The sequence below is a fragment of the Sus scrofa genome, chromosome 4 (assembly GCF_000003025.6).
Source record: "Sus scrofa isolate TJ Tabasco breed Duroc chromosome 4, Sscrofa11.1, whole genome shotgun sequence".
Classification (NCBI taxonomy): domain Eukaryota; kingdom Metazoa; phylum Chordata; class Mammalia; order Artiodactyla; family Suidae; genus Sus; species Sus scrofa.
Window position 1 is genome coordinate 129,480,273 of NC_010446.5, and position 24,288 is coordinate 129,504,560.

Sequence of the window (24,288 nt, forward strand, 5' to 3'; positions counted from 1 at the left end):
ATAACAAAACCAGACAAAGAACTACCAAAAATGCTACAAATCACTATACATAAAATTGATGGACAACAAGGATTTACTATATAGCGGGGAACTGTGTTCAACATCTTGTAATAACCTACAATGGAAAGGAATCTTTAAAAATACAGGTAAAAGAGAGACATAACTGAGAAACTTGCAGACTAAGACTTCCATTGCAGCACTGTTTCCTAGGTTAACATCTGTAATGGCCTGGACGTTCAACAATAAATGTAGCCAACAAAAGTCACATTGTCAAGAGAAGAAAAGAAGGTATGACTGAAAATTAGGCTGAAAAGATGGACACCTAATTTTGTGATGTGGAAATAGCCTGAAAAGGGGGACAGAAGGAGATAAGACGAGCATATGGTGAGGAGTGTGAATTTTAAGCCATCGGCTGCATTCAGGGGAAGATGTGACATGATTAAAATCATGTTTTAGGAAAGATGTAAGAACTCCCGTATAAGCGAGTAGTATCAGGAAACAAACAGCAGTCACAAGGCTGTTGCAGCCAGTGAGGTAGAGATGGACTGGACTGGTGAGAAAGGAAAACACGTCGATAGGTGTAAAATTAAATCATTGCTTTACCCGGTGAGGAATTTGTTTATATGCCATGTGCAAGGCTAAGATTCCAGTGGGACTAACCTCACTCAAAAGCAGCTTCAAACTTTTACATTTAAGAGTTGGAGAAACTTTTCAGTTGTACGTCCATATCTGACTGCTCGTGTCAGATAGGCAGTGATTACTGCAGTCAGGAGGAAAAAAGGTCAGCCGGGCCTAGAACCCAGTGGTTGCCTGTTATGTGTATCGTTACATGGCGAGACTTACGTAACGTCCTTAGTCATCAGGTGAGTGTACTTTGGTTTAGGACTGGGTGACCTGGCAAACTTACTGTAAAGATAGAATAATGCTTGAAGTGTGAAGTCCTGAATGAAAGTAAATTTACCACATCTGGAAACACTAAACACCTCATTCACCGCATTTTTGGATATGAAGATACAGAGAGAGGAGAACAAGTTTTATATAATGGTGTGTTCACGTGATTTGTAACTTTTAAATGCTGAAATATATGGTATTTGTCCTACATTGTACCATTTGTTCCCAAATGGGAGGATGCAGCCCTGAGCCTCACACCCCCCGTGTTCCTTCCACTCCCTGCCGCCGCCTCTGCGTTGCTCCTCTTCCCCAGCGTGCCCAGCTCTGTCTCTGCAGTGCCTTTGACCTTGTTCCCTCTTCCGGAAATGCCTTTTCTCTTTTGCTGCCTGGTAGAATCTCTCCCATGCTTCAAAGCTCAACGAAAATGTTCTTCTCTGGGGAAACTGCCTATCAGTTGATCTCTCCCTCTTCTGTGATTCCCACTTTTAATTATATAGATTATATCACCTTCAGTAGTGAGCTTTGCAAAACAAGTTCCCAGTTACCTTGTGATTAAGTCCAAAATTCTTGCAATGCCCCACCTCATAAAACCCACATATTTAAATCTTCAGCGTCATCTGCCAGTCCAGTCAGACCAGTCTGCACCAGGATCTCCTCCCAGACTTTTTGCCTGTGCTGTTCTCTTTGCCGTGGGCGTTATTTTCTACTCTCCTGGTGACTCTCTACTCAACTCTTAAGTTTTAGCTAAAATTTCTCTTAGACTTTTTATGACCCTTAGAGGAGGTTTCTTCTCCCTGACTTCATTGCCCAAAGCACTCTATACATGGTGTATCTGATGCTGTCTTTTCCATTAGACTTCATTGGTATGTTTGCTTTGCTCACAGTTTTATTTCCATTAATCAAAGATGTTTCATGTACCTCAAAGGCATTTGCCAAATATTTTCTGCTAGAATATATGAGAAGATAAATTCAAATCTTAATTTTGAGAGAAAATTTCTTACTCGCTTCACTCTTCTTGTGCCTGTATAATGCCAGACATGGAGTGGACACTCAATGATATCATTATATTTCATTTTCATAAGCATACTTTTTATTTATAACTTATTTACAATGGAAAAACTCAGAATTTTTTCAGGTAAAGTTGTTCCAATTATACCATTTTAAGTACTTGAGGATTTTCTGTAAATACCTTGTGGAATAGTTAGCATATTTTTTCAGATCACCTTGTCAGTCCTTCTCACTTTTTTTTTTTGGTCTTTTTAGGGCTATATCTGTGGTATATGGAGGTTCCCAGGCTAGGGGTTGAATTGGAGCTGTGGCTGCAAGCCTACACCACAGCCACAGCAGCACTGGATCCAAGCCATGTCTGTGACCTACACCACAGCTCACGGCCACGCTGGATCCTTAACCCACTGAGCAAGGCCAGGGATCGAACCTGCATTCTCATGGATGCTAGTCAGATTCATTTCTGCTGAGCCACGACAGGAACTCCTCAAACACGTTTGTAATTTCCTCCTACTCTGCCTGCCTACAAAGTTGGGAGACGTGTCCGCATCCAGGGTTCTCTCTAGCTCCGCTCTCTCTGGAAGGTGGTCTCATCCAGTCTGATGACCCTCAACTTAATATGTATGCACTGGAAATTCCAGACTGATATCACCTAGTATCTTCTTGATATCTTTATTGTGATGGCTAATATTGTGATCTTTATCAAACCTGGCCTATCCTAGCAGGGTTTTAAAATTTTTCTCTTTCTTTCCAATAACAAATTCTTATTCTCTTAGGAAGAAATAAAATGATCTTTGGTTAAAATAAAAAGTGACAGAAGAACAGATGTTATACTCATGCCAGCAGATCAATGACAGCTTCCTACTAGGACTTATACCCCTAAAAGCCTTCAAACAGCGGAAGGTTAACTGCAGTGACCACACTCCGGGCTGTAGCCAGTCAGTTCCTAACTGCTCCCATTTGTGATATTCCACCACCTCCTGAACTCTGTGCTCCCAGAAACCCAGAATGAGAGCAGTCTGTTTTCTCCAGAGCTTCACTTGGAAACAAAGCTGTGTCTGGCTTTACACATGAGGGTCCCCTTTAGCTCTCAGTTCCTTGAGGGAGGCCTTTCCTTTTACATCCTCCAGTCACGATCCTGCCCCAGTTTTCTTCATCCCATTATGGCATCATTATCTTTGATCCTTCTCTTCAGCTTGCATAGCACCTCTTATATGTCAGTAACTTCTGGCAACTGTAAGTTCAAAATTTGTTCTGAATCTGTCCAGTAGATGTGTGGTCAAGTGTATGGATTGAAGCCAGACTACAAAGTTTTCTGCTTGCTATGTTAGTCACTTAAACGTTTTTGTGCTTTAGCATAATATCTGTACCTACTTCATAGGATTGGTGGGAAGGTGAAATAAATCAATGCACACAAAATCCAGAGAACATGGATGGCATTGCAACGAATGTCCTCTACCCATTACCTATTGTCACTGTGATTAGCACACTAATCCGAGCTGCTATTTCTCTGCAGAAACCTCCCAATCAGCATCCCTGCTTTCCCCCTTGTCTGGTGGAAATCCAGTTTCTACATGGTAACTAGAATGATCTTTTAAGGTATAGTTTACGTATAAAGTGTGTTGATTTTCAGCATACATTTCTGTATTTTGAAAAGTTATACATCACGTAGCTATGATCACAGTCAAGATATAGAACATTTCCATCAGGCCAAATAGTTCCCTGATATCCGTTTTAGTCAGTCCTTCTCCCCAGCCAGCCCCAGGAAACACTAGTCCAATTTCCACCAGTATTATACTTACTAGAATTTCTTGTAAAAGGAGTTGTACATCATGGGTTCTTTGTGTGTGTGTGTGTGTGTGTGTGTGTGTCTTGTTCCTTTCTGTCAGCATGTTTCTGCGATTCACCCGTATTTTCGCATGTTGTGCATTGCTATTTATTGTTGACTATACCTTCACTGTGTGGACACACCATAATCTGATTATCCATTTACCAGCTGATGAACATTTGTTTTTCCTCCCCTGCTGTTCAGTTATTATGAATAAAGTGACAATAAACATTTGTGTAAAACTCTGAGTGGACAATAAAAAATTGTTTAAAGTGTTTTGTTTTTATTAATAACACAACCGTGTACATTTTTACAAGTCTTTTAGTGCACATCTACACATATTATTTGGGGGTATATAATTAGGAATGGAATTTCTGGGTCATTGATTATACATACGTTCAACTAGAGTAGATAATATTCAAGAGTTTTCCAAAGTTTGTCACCCAAATTTGATGAAAGACATGAATCTACATATTTAAGAAGATCAGTAAACCTCAAAGAGGTTTCAGAGGTCTGTGCTGAGATACATGCAACCCATTTTTCCATTAGATTAAGAACTGCTTTCTCATCAGAGACCATGAAGGCCAGAAGGCAACAGGATGAATGCTCAAAGAAGAAAACCTACCAATTAGGAATATTCTTCACAGGGCAAAACTATCCTCAAGAAGTGGAAACAACCGAAATGTCCATCAGCTGATGAACAGATAAACTAAATGTGACATATTGATACAGTGGAATATTATTCAGCCATAAAAAGGAATGAAGTACTGTTATATGCTGTAACGTGAATGAACCTTGAAACCATTATGCCAAGTGAGAGAAGCTAGACACGAAAAGTCACATATTTTATGATTCCATTTATATGAAATGGCTAGCATAAACAAATCCATGGTGACAGAAAATAGCCTAATTAGCCTGGAGTGTGGAGAAGAGATGGGAAGTGACTGCTAAATGGGTGTAGGATTTCTTTCTGGGGTGATGAAATATTCTAGAGATAGAAAATGGTGATGGTTGAACCACATGGTGAATGTACCAAAAGGCACTGAATTGCATCTGTTACGTTCGACATTCTCATAAGAAATTAATGGAAAAGACTATGTCTTCAGTGGTAGATTTTTTAAGTACTGTGGCACCTGGAGTTAACTCTGGCCACAAGTTTTTCTAAGCTCAAATCTTACTACATGGCTGCCTACCTCAAATAAACCTAATTCTACACTTAAAGCAGCTAGAGAAAGAAGAACAGAAAAAACCCAAATTTAGCAGAAGGAAAGAAATCATAAAGATCAGAGCAGAAATAAGTGAGATAGAAACAAAACAAATAAATGAGATAGAAACATAGAAAAGATCAATGAAACTAAAAGCTTGAGTCTTGGGGAGGAGGAATAGAAAAGACCAGTACCTCCTTGAGAGCCTGTCCTGCTGTGGTTTCAGATGTCACTCAGTGGAGAGTGCCCAAAATTTGTTCCCTAGCAGTTTCTTAGGTAGATCTTATAAGGCTCTTCTCTGCACAGTCTCTTGGCATGAAAGACCCCAAGTAGATTAAGTCAAGTAACCTTCTGTAGTTTTATTCAGTCAGTTAGGAACTCTGCACCTATGTATCAAACATGCATGAAGTTCTTAGTGCCTGAAGGTGGTTCTACTAGCAAATCTGTCTTCCCCACCTTCTCTCTCCTGGCCATTTTTTTCCTGTTTCAGCAGCGTCAGGAACTCTGCCCATCTGGGGGTCCCGCAGTGCTGGTGTGAGAGGATTACTTGGCTTCCTGAGATTTACAGTTTATTTGGGAGCATCCTTTCTGAACACTGCACTTCCCTAAAAAGACAACTCGATGCTCTCCCTCCTAGTCCTCCCCTCTACTGGGGGCTGGTTAAGGTTATGGAATTTGGGGGTGTAGGTAGGCTCCAGCTTTGGCTGACCTAGAATGTCTCACCTGCTGTAAAGAGATGTGGCTTGCAATATTCCATGCTTGGGACCTGGGTTACCTAATACCTTTTGTTCTCAGATTTGTGCTGGCACAATTGATTTTGAGGAAGTAGAATCCAGGTGAGTATTAAGTTGTATCCTGTTTCAATAGCAAAATCACATGTTGAGGCCCAAACAGTGTGCTCTTGGGGAACTGGTACCTAAATGGAAGGTTAGTGGGTGGATGGTAAGGGTTTTATTTGCAATGGGCTTGATGAATCCCCTTCAGTGACTTAATGATGCTTCTTTAAGGTTGTAACTATTTATATCTTGTGATTTGTTTAGTATTTGTCTTTTTTGTTTAGTATTTATCCAGGCTTTAAACTCCATGGATTGAGAATATCTTTTAATGTCTTTTTAACTGCTGTTTGTAGAGTGAAGGCAAATAGCAGGAGCTTAATGAACTGACTGACTGACTGACTGACTGATGGACTGGTGGCCGTCAGTGCTAAGGTTTTGGGTTTGGGGTACAGCAGTTCAGAGCTTCTCTGCATGACAGCCACTGTGAATTGAGCGCTATGTGCAGGAGTGGGGCCAAGAACCTGCTGCTTTCTTTTTGTCTTTTGTTGTTGTTGTTGCTATTTCTTGGGCCGCTCCCACGGCATATGGAGGTTCCCAGGCTAGGGGTCAAATCGGAGCTGTAGCCACAGGCCTACGCCAGAGCCACAGCAACACGGGATCCGAGCCGCGTCTGCAACCTACACCACAGCTCACGGCAACGCCGGATCGTTAACCCACTGAGCAAGGGCAGGGACCGAACCCGCAACCTCATGGTTCCTAGTCGGATTCGTTAACCACTGAGCCATGACGGGAACTCCCACCTGCTGCTTTCTAATGGGATTCACACAGCACTTGGAGGCCATTCCTAGTACATCCCATTTTTATGGATGAGAAATCTAAGCTTTAACCCCAGTTTAACTCTGTGCTAAAGTCTGTCTCCAAGGAATTTGCAATTAGAAAATTTTTTTACCAGTTTTACATATATATAACTTAAAATATCAAGTATTTTTAGTACTTTTAATGAAAGCTAACCTTTCCTTATTCTACACATGAAACCTTTCTCAACCACATATTATTTCTTCCAATTTCTATTCCTTCTCTCTGCTGCATTTCATATCAAGATTCTTGAAAGAACTGTATGCTCGTACTTGATTTACTCAAGCCGCATTCTTTACATAGTTGTCATTTGTAACTCTGTGTTGTTACAGTAACTGGTGGCCTCTGAGAACCGTGTTCTCTATTCAATGCAGCCAATATCGAGTGAGTAATCCACGAAGTCACAGTAGCTTACAGCTTTCTGCTTGCTTTCTGTTAAAACTATTCATTCTAAAATTAATTTATTTGTAATTATTATATAGTTATTTATAAATTATTATGCTATCACTTATCTGTTATTAGACTAGGGCAGGGTCCACACACCTTCCACATAAAAAAACTCCTTGCTCTTACACAGTGCTCACCATTGCATGCTTCCATGTTTGAATTGGCTTTCCTGAGGCACCATGGGGAAAACAGAAATATATTTCCCAGAAACCACATGACTTTGGGTTAGAATTGGTCAAGAGGGACATTCGTTTGAAATTTGGAAGGTATCAGTGGAATAGCAGCCATAGCAGTCTGAAGGTGAGGTGGTAGGGTCACTCAGAAGCAGGTGGAGATGGCTGGCACCTTGCCCTTCCCTCCTTCACATCCAGTTCTTCTTCCTGAGGGCTGGCCCTGCTGGCCTATCCTGATCCCAGACCCACCACAAGACACTTGGCACAAACTCCCAAAGGTGGCAGCTGTGCTGAGGCAACCTCTTCCCCAGACTTCTGCACCAGCCCGCCCAGTCCCAGTCTAGTCCTGGCCTTACACCCAGACTAACTGCAGTGCCTCAGGGGGGCTTGTTAATGACTTTTCTGGATGCTCCAATTCCTTCTTCAGTTTTTACTTTCCCAGTTAATCCCGACAGTAAAGTCCCTGCTCTGTGATGATCTGTTACCGAGTACCAAACTCTCAAAACTTGGTGGCTTGAAACAACCATTTTATTATTTTCATGGTTTTGTGGGTTGACTGGGATGAGCCAGGTGGCTCTTCATCTGGTCTTACTTGAAGTCTGATAACTACAAATGGAATCACTTAGAGGCTTGACTTGGAATCGGAGATAAGTTTGTTTCTTTCTACATATAGTCTCAGAACCTCTCCATCAGCATAGCTGAGTTTTTCTTTATTTTAATTGGAGTATAGTTGCTCTACAATGTTGTGTTAATTTCACATGTACAGCAATGTGATTCGGGCGTCATACACATATACGCATTGTTTTCCAGATTCTTTTCCCGTGTAGATTACTACAGAATGTTGCGTAGAGTTTCTTGTGCTCTACAGCTGGTCCTCATTGATGATCTAGTTCATATGTAGCATTGTGTGTATCGCACAGCTCAATTTTGTAGATGGGCTCCCAGGAACACAAAAGTGGAAGCTTTCACAACTCCTACTGCATTCTACTAATTGAAGCAGGTCCAGCCCAGACCCAGTCTGGGAAGGGACCATACAAAGCATGAATCACAGACTTGTGAATCTTTGAAAACACAGAGTTTCCAAACTGCTATCATTTTTCCTGTTTGGCCTGCCGTAGGCCTGCCTCACTCTAATGTTGAATCAAAGTGTGCTTTTCCCAGTCCCACTTGAGGCTGCGTCATGGTGAGCGTTCATCAGACACTGTGGTCTGGCCCCCAGCATCTAATGTGCTCTCTGGGTCCCTCTGAGCCGCAGCACCAGCCGTCACTGGTAGCATGAGCAGGAGCACGGAGGGCAGTCCCCTGGGTTCTGGCTGAGCATCCGGTTGTGAATGTGTAGCACTTCTCAGTGTTACAGCTTTGGGCAGACTCCTGCAGGCAGGCGAAGACCCTCTTTGACCTTGCCAACTGCCCACCTCCAGGGACAGCCATTCACTGGTTCTCTTCTCCATTCAGAAACCCTGGAGCCATCTGAGTCTCTGAGGTTGGTTCAGAGGCTGCCCTCGCCCCCACAGGGCATCCTCTTCTCCTCCCTCGGGACGACTTAAGTCTTCCATAGCTGGCTTCCCTGCCAGAGGCAGTGGTCCTACGGTTCCCTTTCCAGACCTGCTACTTTTTGGGATTCACCACATCAACTCCGAGACCACAAATGTTGCTGTTCGACCCTGATGGAAAGCCCATGTGGAGGTCCCACATTGCAGCTGTTCCTGCCAGTTTACCCTGGACTGTGGCCAGAGCTGGCTTCGTGGGCGTGAGACCTTTGCACGTGCTCAGAGCCCCATGCTTAGAAGGCCCGGCCCTTGGTTTAATGCTTTGCTGTTGCTGTCTTGAAATTCATAATTGTTTTTGAATTGAGGCCCCCCATTTTCATTTTAAACTGGGCCCTGCAAGTTATGTTGGAGATCTCAACCACGTCAGTGGTAGCCATTCATTTTATTTTATGGTTGTAATAATTCACGGTTAGCTCCCTGATACAGACTTGAGCATAGGGCTCATCAGTGCCTGTCCTGGGAAGGGACAGCCCGGTTTGGGACCTACGGGAGCCTGGCTGCTGCACTGAATCGCTGGGGGAGTAGGACCAGCCTGGTACGCCTTCCTTGCAGAGCTGCGGGGTGGGCACATGGGAAGGAACAAAGGACGTCTGACTCTCTCTTGGTGTATCTATTGCCAGCCAGAGTTGTAGGCCTTTGTCTTCTTTTGGGAGGTGTCCTCTCCCAAAGTCCTCCATGTTACCTGTGTATCCTGTGTGCTATTATGGACGGTCGACTGGGACCAGCTCACTGGAGGAACAGGATGACAACACACTTGCTGCCTCAGCAGCCTGGTCCCCGGCTGCTCAGACGCGAGCTCGTGTTCCACTAAATGTCGTAAGAATAAATCAGAACATCGCAGAGTTAAGGGCTTCCAGCTTTCCTCTAACGTTTGATCTTTGCACTTCTCATTCAAACTGCAACACCCCTCTTGTCCATCCTGCCACTAAGACCAAATTAAATGTGCCAGGTCACAAGTCCGGTCTGTGTTTGAAGATGCTAAGGATTACACTGGACTTAACCCTCTTGGCTTTCGTTGTGGTTTACTTCTAAGTCGGTAAATAACTCCTGCCAGAACTGAATGAGGTAAGGATGCAAATGAGGGACGATCATCTTGAGTGCCTCTCCATTCCTCAGGGAGCTGAATTTTTGCGGTAAAACTCACTTCGCAACATGACAAAAATGTTGGAAGGAAAAAGAAACCTTATGCCTGTAAAGCTGGACTCAAAGGTCCACCTACTCCCATGAAGTCACATTCTCTTAGGGCCATGGTAGGCCGTGGATAGATGCTCTGTGTTCCTTTTTTGTTTCCCCTCACTCTCGGGGTTTCTGTGTTCATGGCTGTGGTCTGCCTCTTAACTCTGCTCTTTCCAATCTGCATTCTCTAACTGATCTAGGTCATTGCTGCGGCTTCGATGCCATCTATATACTGATACCCATGAAGTATGTATCTCTACCCAACAACTAATGTTTGGGCACGGGGCCTTTGAATTCAGCTGGCAATGTGATAATGCTGGTTGGCCTTTATTCGCAGGTCCCCTAAAGGTAACTGTTCAAACTCAGCTCTTTAATCTGTCTGTTAGAATCCTCTTTTCCTGAATCTTCCTTGTCTCAGTAAATGGTACTTCCATTTGTCCATAGTTCAGTTAGAAACTTGGGATTCACCCTCCCGTCTTTATTTCTCCCACGCAATCCATGGCCATATCTTCTCCATTCCACTTTATTTTTAGTGTTTCACCTCCCCTTCCTTCTTCTCTATGTAAAATCATTTCAGTCCCAGGACAACTGCTATTAACTCTCTCACTGGATGATATTTCCTTAGATGTATTGCAGAATCCCTTAACACACAGAAACCAGAGAACTGTGTGGAACTGTAAATTAGGGTACACTTCAGATCATCAGCGCCTTCCTTTACTCTTAGAGTGAAACTCACACACGCCCCGCGCACGCTGCGCCTTTCGGAGTCCAGTGGAGGTGGACTCACACACGCCCCGCGCGCGCTGCCCCTTTCGGAGTCCAGTGGAGGTGGACTCACACACGCCCCGCGCGCGCTGCGCCTTTCGGAGTCCAGTGGAGATCGGATCTTGACCTCGTCTTTGAAGTGAATTGAGGGAGGATTTGAAATCCAGCTCTGCCTCAGGCTGTAACTCTAAAGGACGGAAAAAATGTTTTTAACACATTTATTTTTCCTTCTTTATCTGAAACAAGGGCAATGCATAGTAGTTTCACTAATTCTTCCCTACAATTAAAGAAAAGCACACAAAGATGTATGTGTTTTTCAGGGAAAAAGCATGGATAATGCCTATATTCAGATGAAATAAGGAAAAAAGCATTTTATGACAGGTGGTAACTGATTTGTGTGATGGACCATTTAATTTCCATAAGTTTCAATAAACATGACACTAGCTGTTATGGCCTATTATTGGAGACCTTGTGGGGAAACAAGATCACCAATACCTAAGAGGACCAAGATCAAATTCAGTTTCTCCCAAAAATTGCTCCTTTGCTATTTTATATTTGTATTTTGACTATTTAGATAGACAACTTCAAGATCTTAATGAAGTTAGAAACATTCCAGAAAGCTTTTGTGTGAAATAACATAAATCAGATAGCAAGAAGAAAAAAGATTTTTATTCATCTCTATCTGTAATAAATGAAATAATGAGTAAATACAATTACATTTTTAATATTGACTTACAGTATTTCATATATCTCTGGATGTTTGTATTTAACCTAAATATCCATTCTAGATTTCTTAAAATTATTTTCATGAGCTAATGATCTACATCAGAATTTAAAAATTCACAGATATCCTTCAATTTTTTTATTTTATTAAAACCCAGTCTTTGATCTAATTGCATTTCTTTTCTTCTTTAAAATACAAATAGTGGCACTTAAAATAGCACTAACAACTGCAACAGATCCAACTACCAACAATACCAAGGCAGAAATGTTAATTCTGGGATTTGGGTGACTTTTACCAGGACTGGGATCTGCTTCGGGAGTAAACAAAGCTACTTGCGCAATGTTGGATACTTTCGATGTCAAGTTGCTTTTATCCACACTTTGAATGGCAATGAATATGTGGGTTGCATTTTCTTCTGAGAGATTTCCTGGTTTGAATGCAAAGCTTTCCTTGGTGTTGGCCTCGCTTGGTAACAGAGCAGAAGTGTTTATTTGCAGAGCGTCGTCAAAATTATCCCTTAGATCCAAGAGACTTCCGCTTATTCTTATGATATACTGTTCAACTAAGAAAAAAAAGTTACATGTAGCTTAGAAACTAGAGCGTACCATAATAAATTCCTTTTTATTATTTCTCCTCAAAAATATTTAGTTATGTCAAGCTTATATTAATATCCAGAGCCTTATTTATTTTTCCATAAAAACTGAATCCTGAATTTTAAACCCTACCAAATACTACCTTCTTTGTATGAAAAGTGATAGCGGATTAAAGTGTGTCATGTTTGACTCAAAACACGAAATTATAAAATTAATACTTTTCTGAGCTATCAAACGTCATTTTTCCTTTTACCCACCCTTACATCCGTGCTTTTGCAACGCATATGTTCTGCAGGACCTCTCATCCTTACCTGTTCCGACATCAAAATCGTCTCCCGGTGCCGTCCATGTTATTTTGATCTCATCCTCATCTGAGGTGGCCTCCAGGTCTGTGATTTGACTCGGTGGGTAGAGGTCAGGTAAAGGAAGCTTTGAAACATTTGAAATCACAAATGCACCTCCAGACGCTATTCTGGTGAAACTCTCCAAGTCTGTCTGTGTGTCCTCATCACTTTCAGGCCTTGGTGGATTCCCTTCAATTTCCCCTGCGTGGAGTATGTCCTTGTTTATAATGAGCTTAATACCACCAGTGTTTTCAGCTGATTTCCCCATCCCACTTGTCATTTCCTTTTTTTCCTTTACTCAGTCACATTTTATCGAGGTTGGTTATAAAGTCATAAGTCAAGGTAGTAGAGAAAGAAAAAATATATAAATGTGTTTATATGAAATCCAAGATAAAATATTACCTAGAAATATTTTTGAAAAATTATGAGAAATTATTTACTCAGTGTCATTTTTGATAACTTGTATTCTAGAGTATTCCAACCCCTGATATATATATTTTTGAATATGTAAAATTAATTGAGCAGAACTTTGGTTTTCTTCTAGCTGTGTATTACCTATTACCCCTTTTATGATTTTTATGTCACAGAAATTATAAAGGTAGTTTGGCAGATCAGAGGCTCTCTGTGCATGGGTGACACTGTTCTTGGAGATTCATTTGTCTTTGTGCTCTCAAACTCTTTGGTGGCAAAATTCTGTCTCTAACATCCTTCCCAGCATATTGTAGGATAAAATCAGATAACTAATTGCTTTGGAATTACGGGTACAAGAAAAAGGGTACATAATGGCCCTTTCTGAAAAAGAAATTGCTTTACTTCCCAAATTGTCTCCAAGCTGAGAGGAAACCTGAGGAATTCCTTCCAACCAGTTTTCTCTCCCACTGATTCAAGTTCCAAGGAACACTGCTTCTGATCCTATTTCAACTGCCAGCTGAGCATTCTCAAAATCATAAGTTAAGGGGCAAGGCAAAGGAGAACTAACAAAGAATGCATTTTTTAAAACTAATACTTTCAGAGTTACTTTGTTGAAATAGAATCAAATACAACTGTATATTCTTTTTTTATTATAGTAAAATAAACATAACATAGAAGTCACCATTTTAACTATTGTTAAGTATACAATTCAATGGCATTGTCTTAGTCATGGGACTGCTTTAACAAAATACCACAAACTGGGTGATTTATAAACACAAAACATTTATTTCTCACAGTTCTGGAGGTTGGGAAGTCTAAGATCAAGGTACTGGCAGATCTGGTGTCTGGAGAGGACGCACGTCCTGATTCACAGAGAGCTGTCTTCTCTCCGTGTCCTCACGTGGTAAAGGATGAGGGGCACTCCAGGGTCTTTTGTTATAAGGCGCTACTGCCATCCATCAGGACTCTGCCCTCATGGCCTGAGCCCCTCTCAGAGGCCTCACCTCTGAGTGTCATCATATTGGGCATTAAGTTTCAGCAGATGAGTCTGAGGGGCACACGAACATTCGGTCTGCAGGCAGCATCAAGCGAGTGTACTCGCGTTGCTGCGCAGTCACCACCACCACCCATCTCCAGAGCTTCAGAATCCCAAATGCTGAAATTCTGTACCCGATCGATAATAATCTCTTTTCCTGACTCCTCTCAGCCCCTAGTAACCGCTGTTCCACTTTACGTCTCAATGTATTTACTGGTAGATACCTCATGTAAGTAAGTGGTATCATGTGATGTTTGTCCATTGTGTCTGGCTTATTTCCCTTAGTATGTCTTCAGGTTACATCCATGTTGTAGACTATGTCAGCATTTCTTTCCTTTTTGAGGCCGAATGCTGTTCTGTTGGACGTATACGCCGCGTTTTGTTTACCCATTTATCTGTCACAGCAGTTTGGATTGTTTCCTTTCCTTGGCTTCTGTTAATAATGCTGCTATGCACACGTGTGTACAAATCTCTCTTTGAGGCTTTTGAGTATGTACCCGGAAGTGGAATTGCTGGGCCAAATTGTAATTCTGTGTTGAATTTTTAAAAAGAGTAGCCATCCAGTTTTCCACGGCAGTTGCATCATTTGATATTCCCACCAGCTGTTCACAAAGTTTATGGTTACTCCAAATCTCACCACACGTGTGACTTTCCGTTGGCATCCTAAGGGGTGTGAGGTGGTATCTCACTGTGGTTTTGATTTGCATGTCTTTAATGATTGGGGATGCTGAGCATCTTTTCATGTTCTTAGGGCCATTTGTATACATCCTTTGGAGAAATAATCTATTTAAGTCCTTTGCCCGTTTTTGAATGAAGTTTTGTTGTTGAGTTTTAGGAGTTTTTTTATATTCTGGATATTAATCCCTTAGGAGGTAAATGTTATGCAAATATTTCTTCCCATTTCGTAGGTTGCCTTTTAATTCCATTAATAATAATGTTCTTTGGTGCACAGTTTTCAATTTTGTTGTAGTTCCTTTATTTAATCAATTTTAACTTCTGTTGCCTGTGTTTCTGGTGTCATCCAAGAAATTGAAATTTAATGTCATGGAGTTTTTTCCCCTGTACTTTCTTCTAAGAGTTTTGTAGTTTTAGGCCTTTGATTCATTTTGAGTTCATATGTGGAGTAAGGAAAGGGTACAGCTTTGTTTATTTATTTTTTTATTTTTTGCATGTGGATATTCAACTTTCCCCGCACCCTTTGTTGGGAAGACTGTCCTTTCCCATTGAACGGTATTGACACCCTTGTCAAGGATCTGTTGACCATGTATGCAAGGATTTATTTCTGGGTTCTCTTTTGCATTCCATTGGCATATGTGTCTGTCTTTTTGCCAAACCACACTATTTGGATTAGTATAGCTTTGTAGATAATTTAGAAATACAGAAGTATGATTCCTACAATTTTGTTCTTTTTCAAGTTTTTTGTTTGTTTTGTTTTGTTTTGTTTTTGCTCTTTGGGGGTTCCCTGAAATCACATATGAATTTTAGGATGCCTGTGTTTTAATTTATACATAAACATTGTTAGGGGTTTGATATGGATTGCATTAATCTATAGAGCAGTTTGACATTTTAGCAGTATTGTCCTACAATCTATAAACATGGGGTACATTTCCTTATATAATCTTTAATTTCTTTTAGCAACATTTTGTAGTTTTCAGTGTGCCAGTCTTTTACCTCCATGGTTAGGTTAATTACTAATAAGTATTTTATTCTTTTTGATGCAATTGCAAATAGAATTGTTTCCTTAATTTCCTTTTTAAATTATTTATTGTTAGTTATTCTTTAAGTGTTTGATAGAATTCACCAGTGAAGCCATCAAGTCTAGGGCTTTTTTTGGTTGAGAAGTTTTTGATTACTGATTCAATCTTCTTACTAATGATACATTCATTTGTTTTTCTATTTATTTTTATTATAGTCTTGGTAGGTTTTGAGTTTCTAGAAATTTGTTCATTTCATCTAGGCTATTCAATTTGTTGGTATACAAATAGATGTTCATAATACTCTCTATAGTCCTTTTTGTTTATGTAGATTTGGTGATAGTGTGTTTATTTTCATTTCTGATTTTAGTAATTTGAGGCTTTTCTGTTCCTTAGTTAATTTAGCCAAAGTTTTGTCAATTTTGTTAATCATTTCAAAGAACCATTTGGTTCATTAATAATTTTTCTATTATTTTATTTCATTTATCTTTCCTTTAACCTTTATTATTTCCTTATTTCTGCTAAATTCGGGTTTAGTTTTTTTTCTGGTTTCTTAAATTATAATGTTAGGCTATTAATACTTCTTCTTTTTTAATGTCAGTGTTTACAGCTCAGAATTTCCCTCTTACCATTGCATTTGTGGCATTTCATAAGTTTCTGTTATGTCATGTTTTCTTTTCCAGTCTTTTCTAAATATTTTCTTATTTTTATTGGGAGTTCTTCTTTGACACATTGGTTATTTATGAGTGTATTATTTAATTACCAAAATTCTGTTCAGAGTTTCTAGTGTTCATTCTGTTACTGTTTTATAAATTCATCCCATTGTTGACACAGAAAACTCTTTTTATTGTAAAGATATATATTACTCTCTTGAGGTTTCATTTATGGCTTAATATATTTATCCTGGAGAATCTCCCATGTGCATTTCAGAATTCATGTTGGGTAGGGGTTCTGTATAAGTTTTTAGATGTACTTGTGTTGGTTGCAGTCCTCTGTTTTCTTAGTTATCTTCTGTCTAGTTATTTTATCCATTATTGATAGAGGAGTCTTAACGTCTCCAGCTATACTGTAGAACTGTTTATTTCTCCTTTCAATTCTGTCAGTTTTTGTATCATATATTTTGATGGTCTGTCATTAGATGTGTATTCTCTTATATTTGTTATAGCTTCTTGCTGAATAAGTCTTTTTAAAATGTATGATATACTTTGTCTCTTGTAAACTTTTAAAATTTAAAGTCTATTTTCTGTGATACTAACATAGCCACCCATGCTTTCTTTTGATAACTATTTGCATGGGATATCTTTTTCTATCCTGTCACTTTCAATCTATTTGTGTTTTTGTGTCTAAAGCGAGTCTCTTGAGGGTAACAATTGTTGTATTGTATGTTTTCATCTGTTATTTCAATCTCTGCCTTTTGATTGAGTCTTTGTTGCATTTATTTTATTTAAAAATTTCTTATTATGGTGGATTTACATTGTTTTGTCAATTTCTGCTGTACAGCAAGGTGACCAAGTCATACAACTATATACACTCTCTTTCTCATGTTATCATTAAAAAGTTATGTTCCATTACTTTTTAAAAGTAGTTATTGATAAAGAGACTTATTGAAAAGGAGATCAAGATGGTGGAGTAGGAGGATGCAGAACTCACCCCCCTGTGAACACATCAAAGGTACACGTATGTGTGGGACAATTTTCAGTGAAACTAACTGGAGACAGAAAGTCTCTTGTGCAAGCAAGACTGTAATAAAGCTCCACACAGAAAAAGGTAGGAAGGGAAGAGAAGCAGTCAGGTCAGGACCTGAGTTCCAGGGAGGGGACTCGGAGAAGGGAGCTTAGATGGGTGGAGATCCTATCTGGGGAGTGAGCATTGCTTTCTCTCAAACAAGGCAGAGTGGGTGGATTGAAATTGCATGGCTGGCTGGCAAGTTTCCCATGACCGCCCTGGCACATCTCCTAGCCTGAGCTGAGCTACCACCCTGCACCCCCTGACACAGTGTCTTACCATGGCAGGGGTACATAGCTGAGGAGAGGTGTTGGCTGGAAGACACAAAGGCAGCTCAGACCTGATGCAGGGTGGAGATAGACATTACTGAGGCTTACAAAGGCAGCACATCAAAAGCATTCTCTCTTTTTTTTTTATCTTTTTATGATCTCATCTGTGGCATATGGAAGTTTCTGGGCCAGGTGTCAAATTGGAGCTGTGTGTGGGGCCTATAACACAGCCATGGCAACACTGGATTCGAGCCATATCTGTGACCTATGCTGCTTATAGCAACACCTGATCCTTAACCCACTGAGCAAGGCCGGGGATCAAACCTGCATCCTCATAGAGACAATTTGGGTCCATAACCTGCTGAGCTACAACAGGAACTCCCATCAGAAGTATTCTTGACCTCTGTCTGTAGCTGGATCACCAGAGTTCATGTCCTGACCAAGTGCCACACTGGTCCTGCTTGCTGTGAGGGGTATTACCACCCCACCCCACTCCCCCACCTGTCGTGAGGGTTCTGATGCCAGGAGGGAGGAGAACACACACTTAAAGTCAACAGAGCCAGCTCAGATCTGATTCTGAGGGCTTCTGCTCAGCAACTTGAGACCTGACCATACCCTCTATTGGGTGGTGATGGCTGTGGAGAAAGGGGCAGCCCAGCTCAAACCTGGACCTAGCCCTAGCCCTAGCGCTTCCATTTCCAGCTCCACTTCCTGCCAAGGTGAGAGCTGCCAGCAAACCCTAAGGAAAGATGTGACTTGTATTCTTTCAGATCCAGCTCTCCCTTGCCAAAGCCACACACAGAATGTATGGGGTGCTCCCACACAACGACCCTACTGCAAGACCGCAATAGATAATTATAGCTTCTAATGTCATGGTGAAAGAGAAAATTAAGCAAAATGAGAATGTAGAGAAATTTGTTTCAATTGAAAAAGCAAGAGAAACCCCCTGAAAAGACAACCAGTGTCAGAAAGAAACAATTTACAAGATCAAAAAGATCTAAGAAGAATGATAACTGAATTAGGGAAACAATATATGAACACAGTGAGAACTTTCGTAAGGAATTAGAAAATGTGAAAAAAACCCAGAACTGATGAATACAATAACTGAAGTGAAAAACACACTAGGAACAGTTAGTATGACACAGAAGAAGGCATCCGAGGTCTGGAAGATAGAATAATGGAAATCATCCCGTGAGAGCCGCAGAAATAAAAACAAATACAGAAAAATGAGGCCAGATGAGGAGTTTCTAAGATAACACCAAGCATACTAACATTCACACTACAGGAGTTTTAGAAGGAGAAGAGAGGGAGAAAGGGGCTGAAAACTGTATTTGATGACTGGGACAAGACGGTGGCGTAGAAGGGCTCGAGCTCACCTCCTCTCACAAAAACACCAGAATTACAACCAACTGCTGAACAGCCATCGACGAAATAGACTGGAAACTACCAAAAGAGATATCCTACACCCAAAGACAAAGACGCAGCCACATCAAGACTGTAGGAGGGCGCTTTTGCAATATAAACCCTATATTCACCAGGTGGATGACCTACATACTAGGACATAACTTATCACAAAGGCTTTCCCGCAGGAGTGAGAGTTCCAAATCCAAGGTCAGATTCCCAAGTCTGGGGTCTGGCATTGGGAAGAGCCCCCAGAGCATTTGGTGTTGAAGGCCAGCAGGACATGTGTGCAGCAGCTCCACAGGACTGGGGGAAACAGGGGTTCCACTCTAGGAGGGGGCACACAGGGTTTTATGTGTGGTGGGTCCTGGGGCAAAGCAAGAACTCCTTCAAAATCTGGGTAAGAACTACCTGCAGATCTTGGAATGTCTCCTTAGGGACAGGAGTGTCTCACTGTAGGGGCAGGACATTGGAGGCAGAATGAATATCAGTGTGAGCTCCCTTGGGGGCTGCCATTTTGGAAAAATCTTGCCCCACCCATCAGGACTGGAAGCCCCATGCCAAACATCAAATGGAGTGGGGACACAGCCCACCCACCAGCAGACTGCCTAAAGTCCTCCTAGGCACAGAGCCATCTCTAATCGCACCCAGAGACAAAGCCCCACCCTCCCAAGGGACCAGATTCAGCTCCATCTGTCAGTGGTCAGGCACAAGCCCCTCTCACCAAGAAACCTGCAACAAGCCTCTATGTCAACTTCACCCACAAGGGGGAAGGCACCAGAAGCAAGAGAGGCTACAACCCTCTTGCCTGCAAAAAGGAGACCACATGAAAAGCTATACAAGTGAAAAGACAGATAGATGAGTCAGATGAAGGAATAAGAAAAATGAAAAACCTAGAAAACAGCTGAGTGAACTGGAAATTAGCAACCTCCATGAAAAAGACTTTAGAGTAATGATAGTAAGGATGATTCAAGATCTCAGAGGAAAATTGGAGGCAAAGATCAGTAACTTACAGAAAATGTTTAACAAAGAAATAGAAGATGTAAAGATTAACCAGAGATGCAAAATGCAATAACCAAAATAAAAAAATTCACTAGAAGGAACCAACAGCAGAATATAGGAGGCATAAGAATGAATAGGTGAGGTGGAAGACAGACTGGTGGAAATCACTGACAAACAGGATAAAGAAAAAAGAAGGAAAAGAAATGAGGACAGTCTAAGAGAACTCTGGGACAACTTGAAAGGAACCAATATTCACATTATAGCAGTGCCGTAAGGAGACAAGAGAGAGAAAGGGCTGAAGAAAACAGCTGAAAATTTCCTTAACATGGAGAAGGAATCAGTCATTCAAATTCAGGAAGTGAATGAATACCACATAGAATCTACCCAAGGAGGAACACCTTGAGACACATATTAATCAAACTGACCAAAATTAAAGACAAAGAGAAAGTTTTGAAAGCAGCTCAGGAAGAGCAACAAATAGCATACAAAGAAGACATACAGATGGCCAAAACACACATGAAAAGATGCTCAACATCACTAATTTTCAGAGAAATGTAAATCAAAACCACAATGAGATATCAGCTGTTAAAATAGCTATCATCAAAAAGTCTATAAATAACAATTAGTGAGGATGTGGTGAAAAGGGAACTCTAGTACACTGTTGGTGGGATTGTAAGTGGTGCAGACTCTATGGAAAATGGTATGAAGATTCCTCAAAAAAAAAAAAAAGGAAGAAAAAAAGAAAATAGAACTAACACTTTATCTACCAGTTCCACTCCTGGGTATATATCCCAAGAAAGTGAAAACAGTAATTTGAAAAGACACATGCACCTCAACATTCATAATAGGATTATTTACAGTAGCCAAGATGTAGAAGCAACTTAAGTGTCCATAAACAGATGAACGGATAAAAAAGATATATATATATATGTATATGTATATGTATACATGTATGTGTATGTGTGTGTGTATATACACACACACAAAATACAATAGAATATTACTCATCCATAAAAAGGAAGGAAACTGCCATTTGCAACAATGAGGATCGACCTAGAGGGTATTAAGTTTAGTGGAATAAATCATATAGAGAAAGTTAAATACTGTATGTTATTATATGTGGAATATAAAAAAATAAAACAACTGAATGTATGTAACAAAACAGAAGTAGACTCACAAATATAGAGAACAAATTAGTGGTTACCAAAGAGGGGGAGAGGCAATTAGAGGTATGGGATAAGAGATACAAACTACTATATATAAAATAAGTAAGCAACAAGGATGTACTGTGCAACAAAGGAAAATACAGACACTATTTTATAATAACATTAAATGGAGTATAATCTATAAAAATATTGAATCACTATGCTGTACACCTGAAACGAATGTACTATAAATCAACTATAATTCAATGAAAAAAGAAAAAAAGAAAGTTAAATTCAGTCATTCTCTACCACATGTAAAAGAGAAACTTCTCATTTTGTTATTTGTTTTCTATATGCTTTATAGTATTTTTGTTCCCCTTTTCATGTATTACTCTCCTCTATTGTATTTAGTTGATTTTCTGGTAGTGACATGATTTACTCTCTTTTCTTTTTTGTGTATGTTCTGTACTAACTTCTTGGTGGTCATCGCAGGGATTGCATTTAATATCCTCATGTTATGGCACTCTGATTTGAATTATATTAGCTTAACTTTATAAACATTCTGCTTCTATATAGCTCAATTCCTATCCCATTTCAGTTGTTGATGTCATAAATTGCATCTTTATACATTACGTGTTCAAAAACATAGACTAATAAATCCTTTTATGCATCAGTCTTTTAAATCATACTGTAAGTAAAAAGTGGAGTACAAGCCAATATTACAGTAATACTAGATTTGGTAATTGCCCATGAATTCATCTTTACTAGAAATCTTTATTTCTTCCTATGGCTTTGAGTCACTGTCTACTGTTCTTTCATTTCCTCCTAAGGATTCCCTTTAGCATTTCTTGTAGGGTAGGGCTGGTGATAATGAACTCCTTCAGCTGTTGTTGATCTGGGAATGTCAACTGAAGGACTGTTTTGTAGGATGAAGTTTTCTTGGTTATTTTCATCCTTCAGCATTTGAATTTTTTTTTTTTTCTTTTGGGCTGCACCCACAGCATATGGAAGCTCCTGGGCTGGGGACTGAATCCAAGCTACAGCTGTGACCTATGCCACAGCTGCAGCAATGCTGGATCCTTAACCCACTGTGCAGGGTCAGGGATCAAACCTGCACTGCCACAGAGACAATGGTGGATCATTAACCCAGTGTGACACAGCAGGAAATCCTTGAATAAATTAACCTACTGCTATTTGTTCTTCAAGGTCCTGATGAAAAATCTGCTGGTGATCTTTTTGAGGATCCCTTGTATATGATGAGTTGCTTTTCTCTTGCTGTTTTCAAAATTCTCTCTTTGCCTTTAGTTTTTGACTGTTTGATTATAGTGTGTGTCTTTTTCAGCTTATCCTGCTTGGAGCTGTTAGCTTCTTGGATTTGTAGATTAATATCTTGCTTCAGTGTGGGAGTCTGTCACCATTATTTCTCCAGATAATCTCTCTGCCCCTTATTTTACCTGTTTTCCTTCTGAGACTGTCACTGTTGGTATGTTGATCAACTTGTTGGTGTTCCACAGGTATCTTAGGCTCTTTTCACTTTTTTTTCAATCCTTTTTCTCCTGTTCTCCAGACACAATAAATTTTTTTGTTTTGCTTTTTTGTTTTGTTTTGTTTTTTGATTTTTTTTTTTTTTTTTTTTTTTTTTTTGCTTTTTAGGTCCACACCCATGACATATGGAAATTCCCAAGCTAGGGGTTGAATTGGAGCTACAGCTGCCAGCCTGTGCCACAGCCACAATGCAGGATCTGAGCCGTGTCTGTGATCTACACCACGGCTCATGGCAATGCCAGATCCTTAACCCACTGAGTGAGGCCAGAGATTGAACTGACATCCTCATGGATCCTAGTCGAGTTTGTCAGCTGCTGACCCACGAAGGGAACTCCCAGACACAATAATTTTAATTATCCTATTTTCAAGTTATCTTGTTCTTTCCTCTACTTTTGAATCATTCCAGTGAATTTTTAAAATTCAGTTATTGTAGTTTTTAGTTACAGAATTTCTTTGGGGGTCATTTTAATGTTTTCCACCTCTTTACTGATATTTTAATTTTGTTCAAGCATTATTTTCTTGAGTTTGTCCATGACTTCCTTGAGCAATTTGAGAATCTTTTACAAAGTAGTTTAAAAATATCTGTCTAATCCACCTCCCAGCTGGTCTTCCTCAGGGACAATTCCTGTTGATCTATTTTTTTCCTTTGACTTATTTTTATTTTAATTTTTGGTCTTTTTTTGGGGGGGGGCCACACCGAGAACATATGGAGGTTCCCAGTCTAGGAGTCAAATCAGAGCCTACATTACAGCCACAGCAATGCAGGATCCTTAACCCACTGAGCAAGGCCAGGGATTGAACCTGCATTCTCCTGTATGCTGGTTAGATTTGTTTCTGCAGAGCCATGGTGGGAACTCCCCCTTTGACTTATTTTTAATTTACTGCTTCTTTGTATGCCTTATGATATTATGTTGAAGATTGGACATTTGGGTTTTAAAATATGGTGACTCTAAACATCAGATTCTTCCCATTGTCCAGGGGTTTCTGTTCCTAAGAAATTGTTGTAGGGTGTCTCTGGGCTAGAGATTAGCTTGAGGTGTAGACTTAATCTTCTTAGGTCTTTTCTGAGCCTGTATCTTTCCCTGGGCATGTATAATGATTTCTATATTCTCCGTATATGTGGTTACTTTTGAATATTCTAATTCTTAAATGGCTTGTTTCCAAAAGGGTAAAAAGGAAAAATGAAGGGGAAAAAAAGAGACTCTGTCCCTTTAAATTCCCTGAAAGTCGCTTCAGGCAGAGGGGCGGCAACACTGGCAGTCTGCTTCTGCATCTGCACCTTCGAGATCAGAGGTAGTGATTTGTGGTATTTGAAGGACATGTTTTTATTGTCCTGTCTGGCTCCCACAAGCCACGTGACGATCACTCCAGAAATCTGGAAAGGTTGCCTGCCGTGGGGTGAGAGGAGATGGACAGCCCCTGGTCTAAGAGCTGAAATGAACCAGAATCAATCATGATTTTTCGTGTAAGCCTTCTCCTGGAAGCCGCAAACCTTCAAATAAGACTCTAGCGCCCCAGAACGGCCACGTCAATTGTGTTCTTCCAGGACGATGGTTGTCTAGGTAGGAAAATGGATTCCTGGCGGTTCCTACTCCTCTGTCTTCCCTGATGTCTGTCCACCAAGAATGTGCTGTCAGTCCGTGTCGCCACCTACTCCACACAGGTTTCCTTGGACTGATCTTCCACAGCACATGTGGTCTGAAGGCTCAGTTCTGCTTCACTTAGGCT

General features: G+C 40.4%; 2 protein-coding genes across 6 annotated transcripts in view; one reads left to right on the forward strand and one right to left on the reverse strand.

Annotated features, from left to right (window-relative positions):
• The window catches only part of ODF2L (outer dense fiber of sperm tails 2 like), a 409,562-nt gene that overhangs the window by 84,222 nt on the left and 301,052 nt on the right, over nt 1-24,288 (forward strand). The gene's annotated exons all lie outside the window — the stretch shown is intronic.
• Nucleotides 11,321-24,288, reverse strand: part of LOC100512780 (calcium-activated chloride channel regulator 4-like) — a 45,807-nt gene continuing 32,839 nt past the window's right edge. Inside the window, exons 13-14 of the mRNA XM_003125934.5 lie at nt 12,300-12,533; nt 11,321-11,957 (exon numbers count right to left, since the gene is read on the reverse strand). Coding sequence (XP_003125982.3) covers nt 11,542-11,957; nt 12,300-12,533 — 650 coding nt within the window. The 3' untranslated portion in view covers nt 11,321-11,541. The remainder of the gene's footprint in view (nt 11,958-12,299; nt 12,534-24,288) is intronic.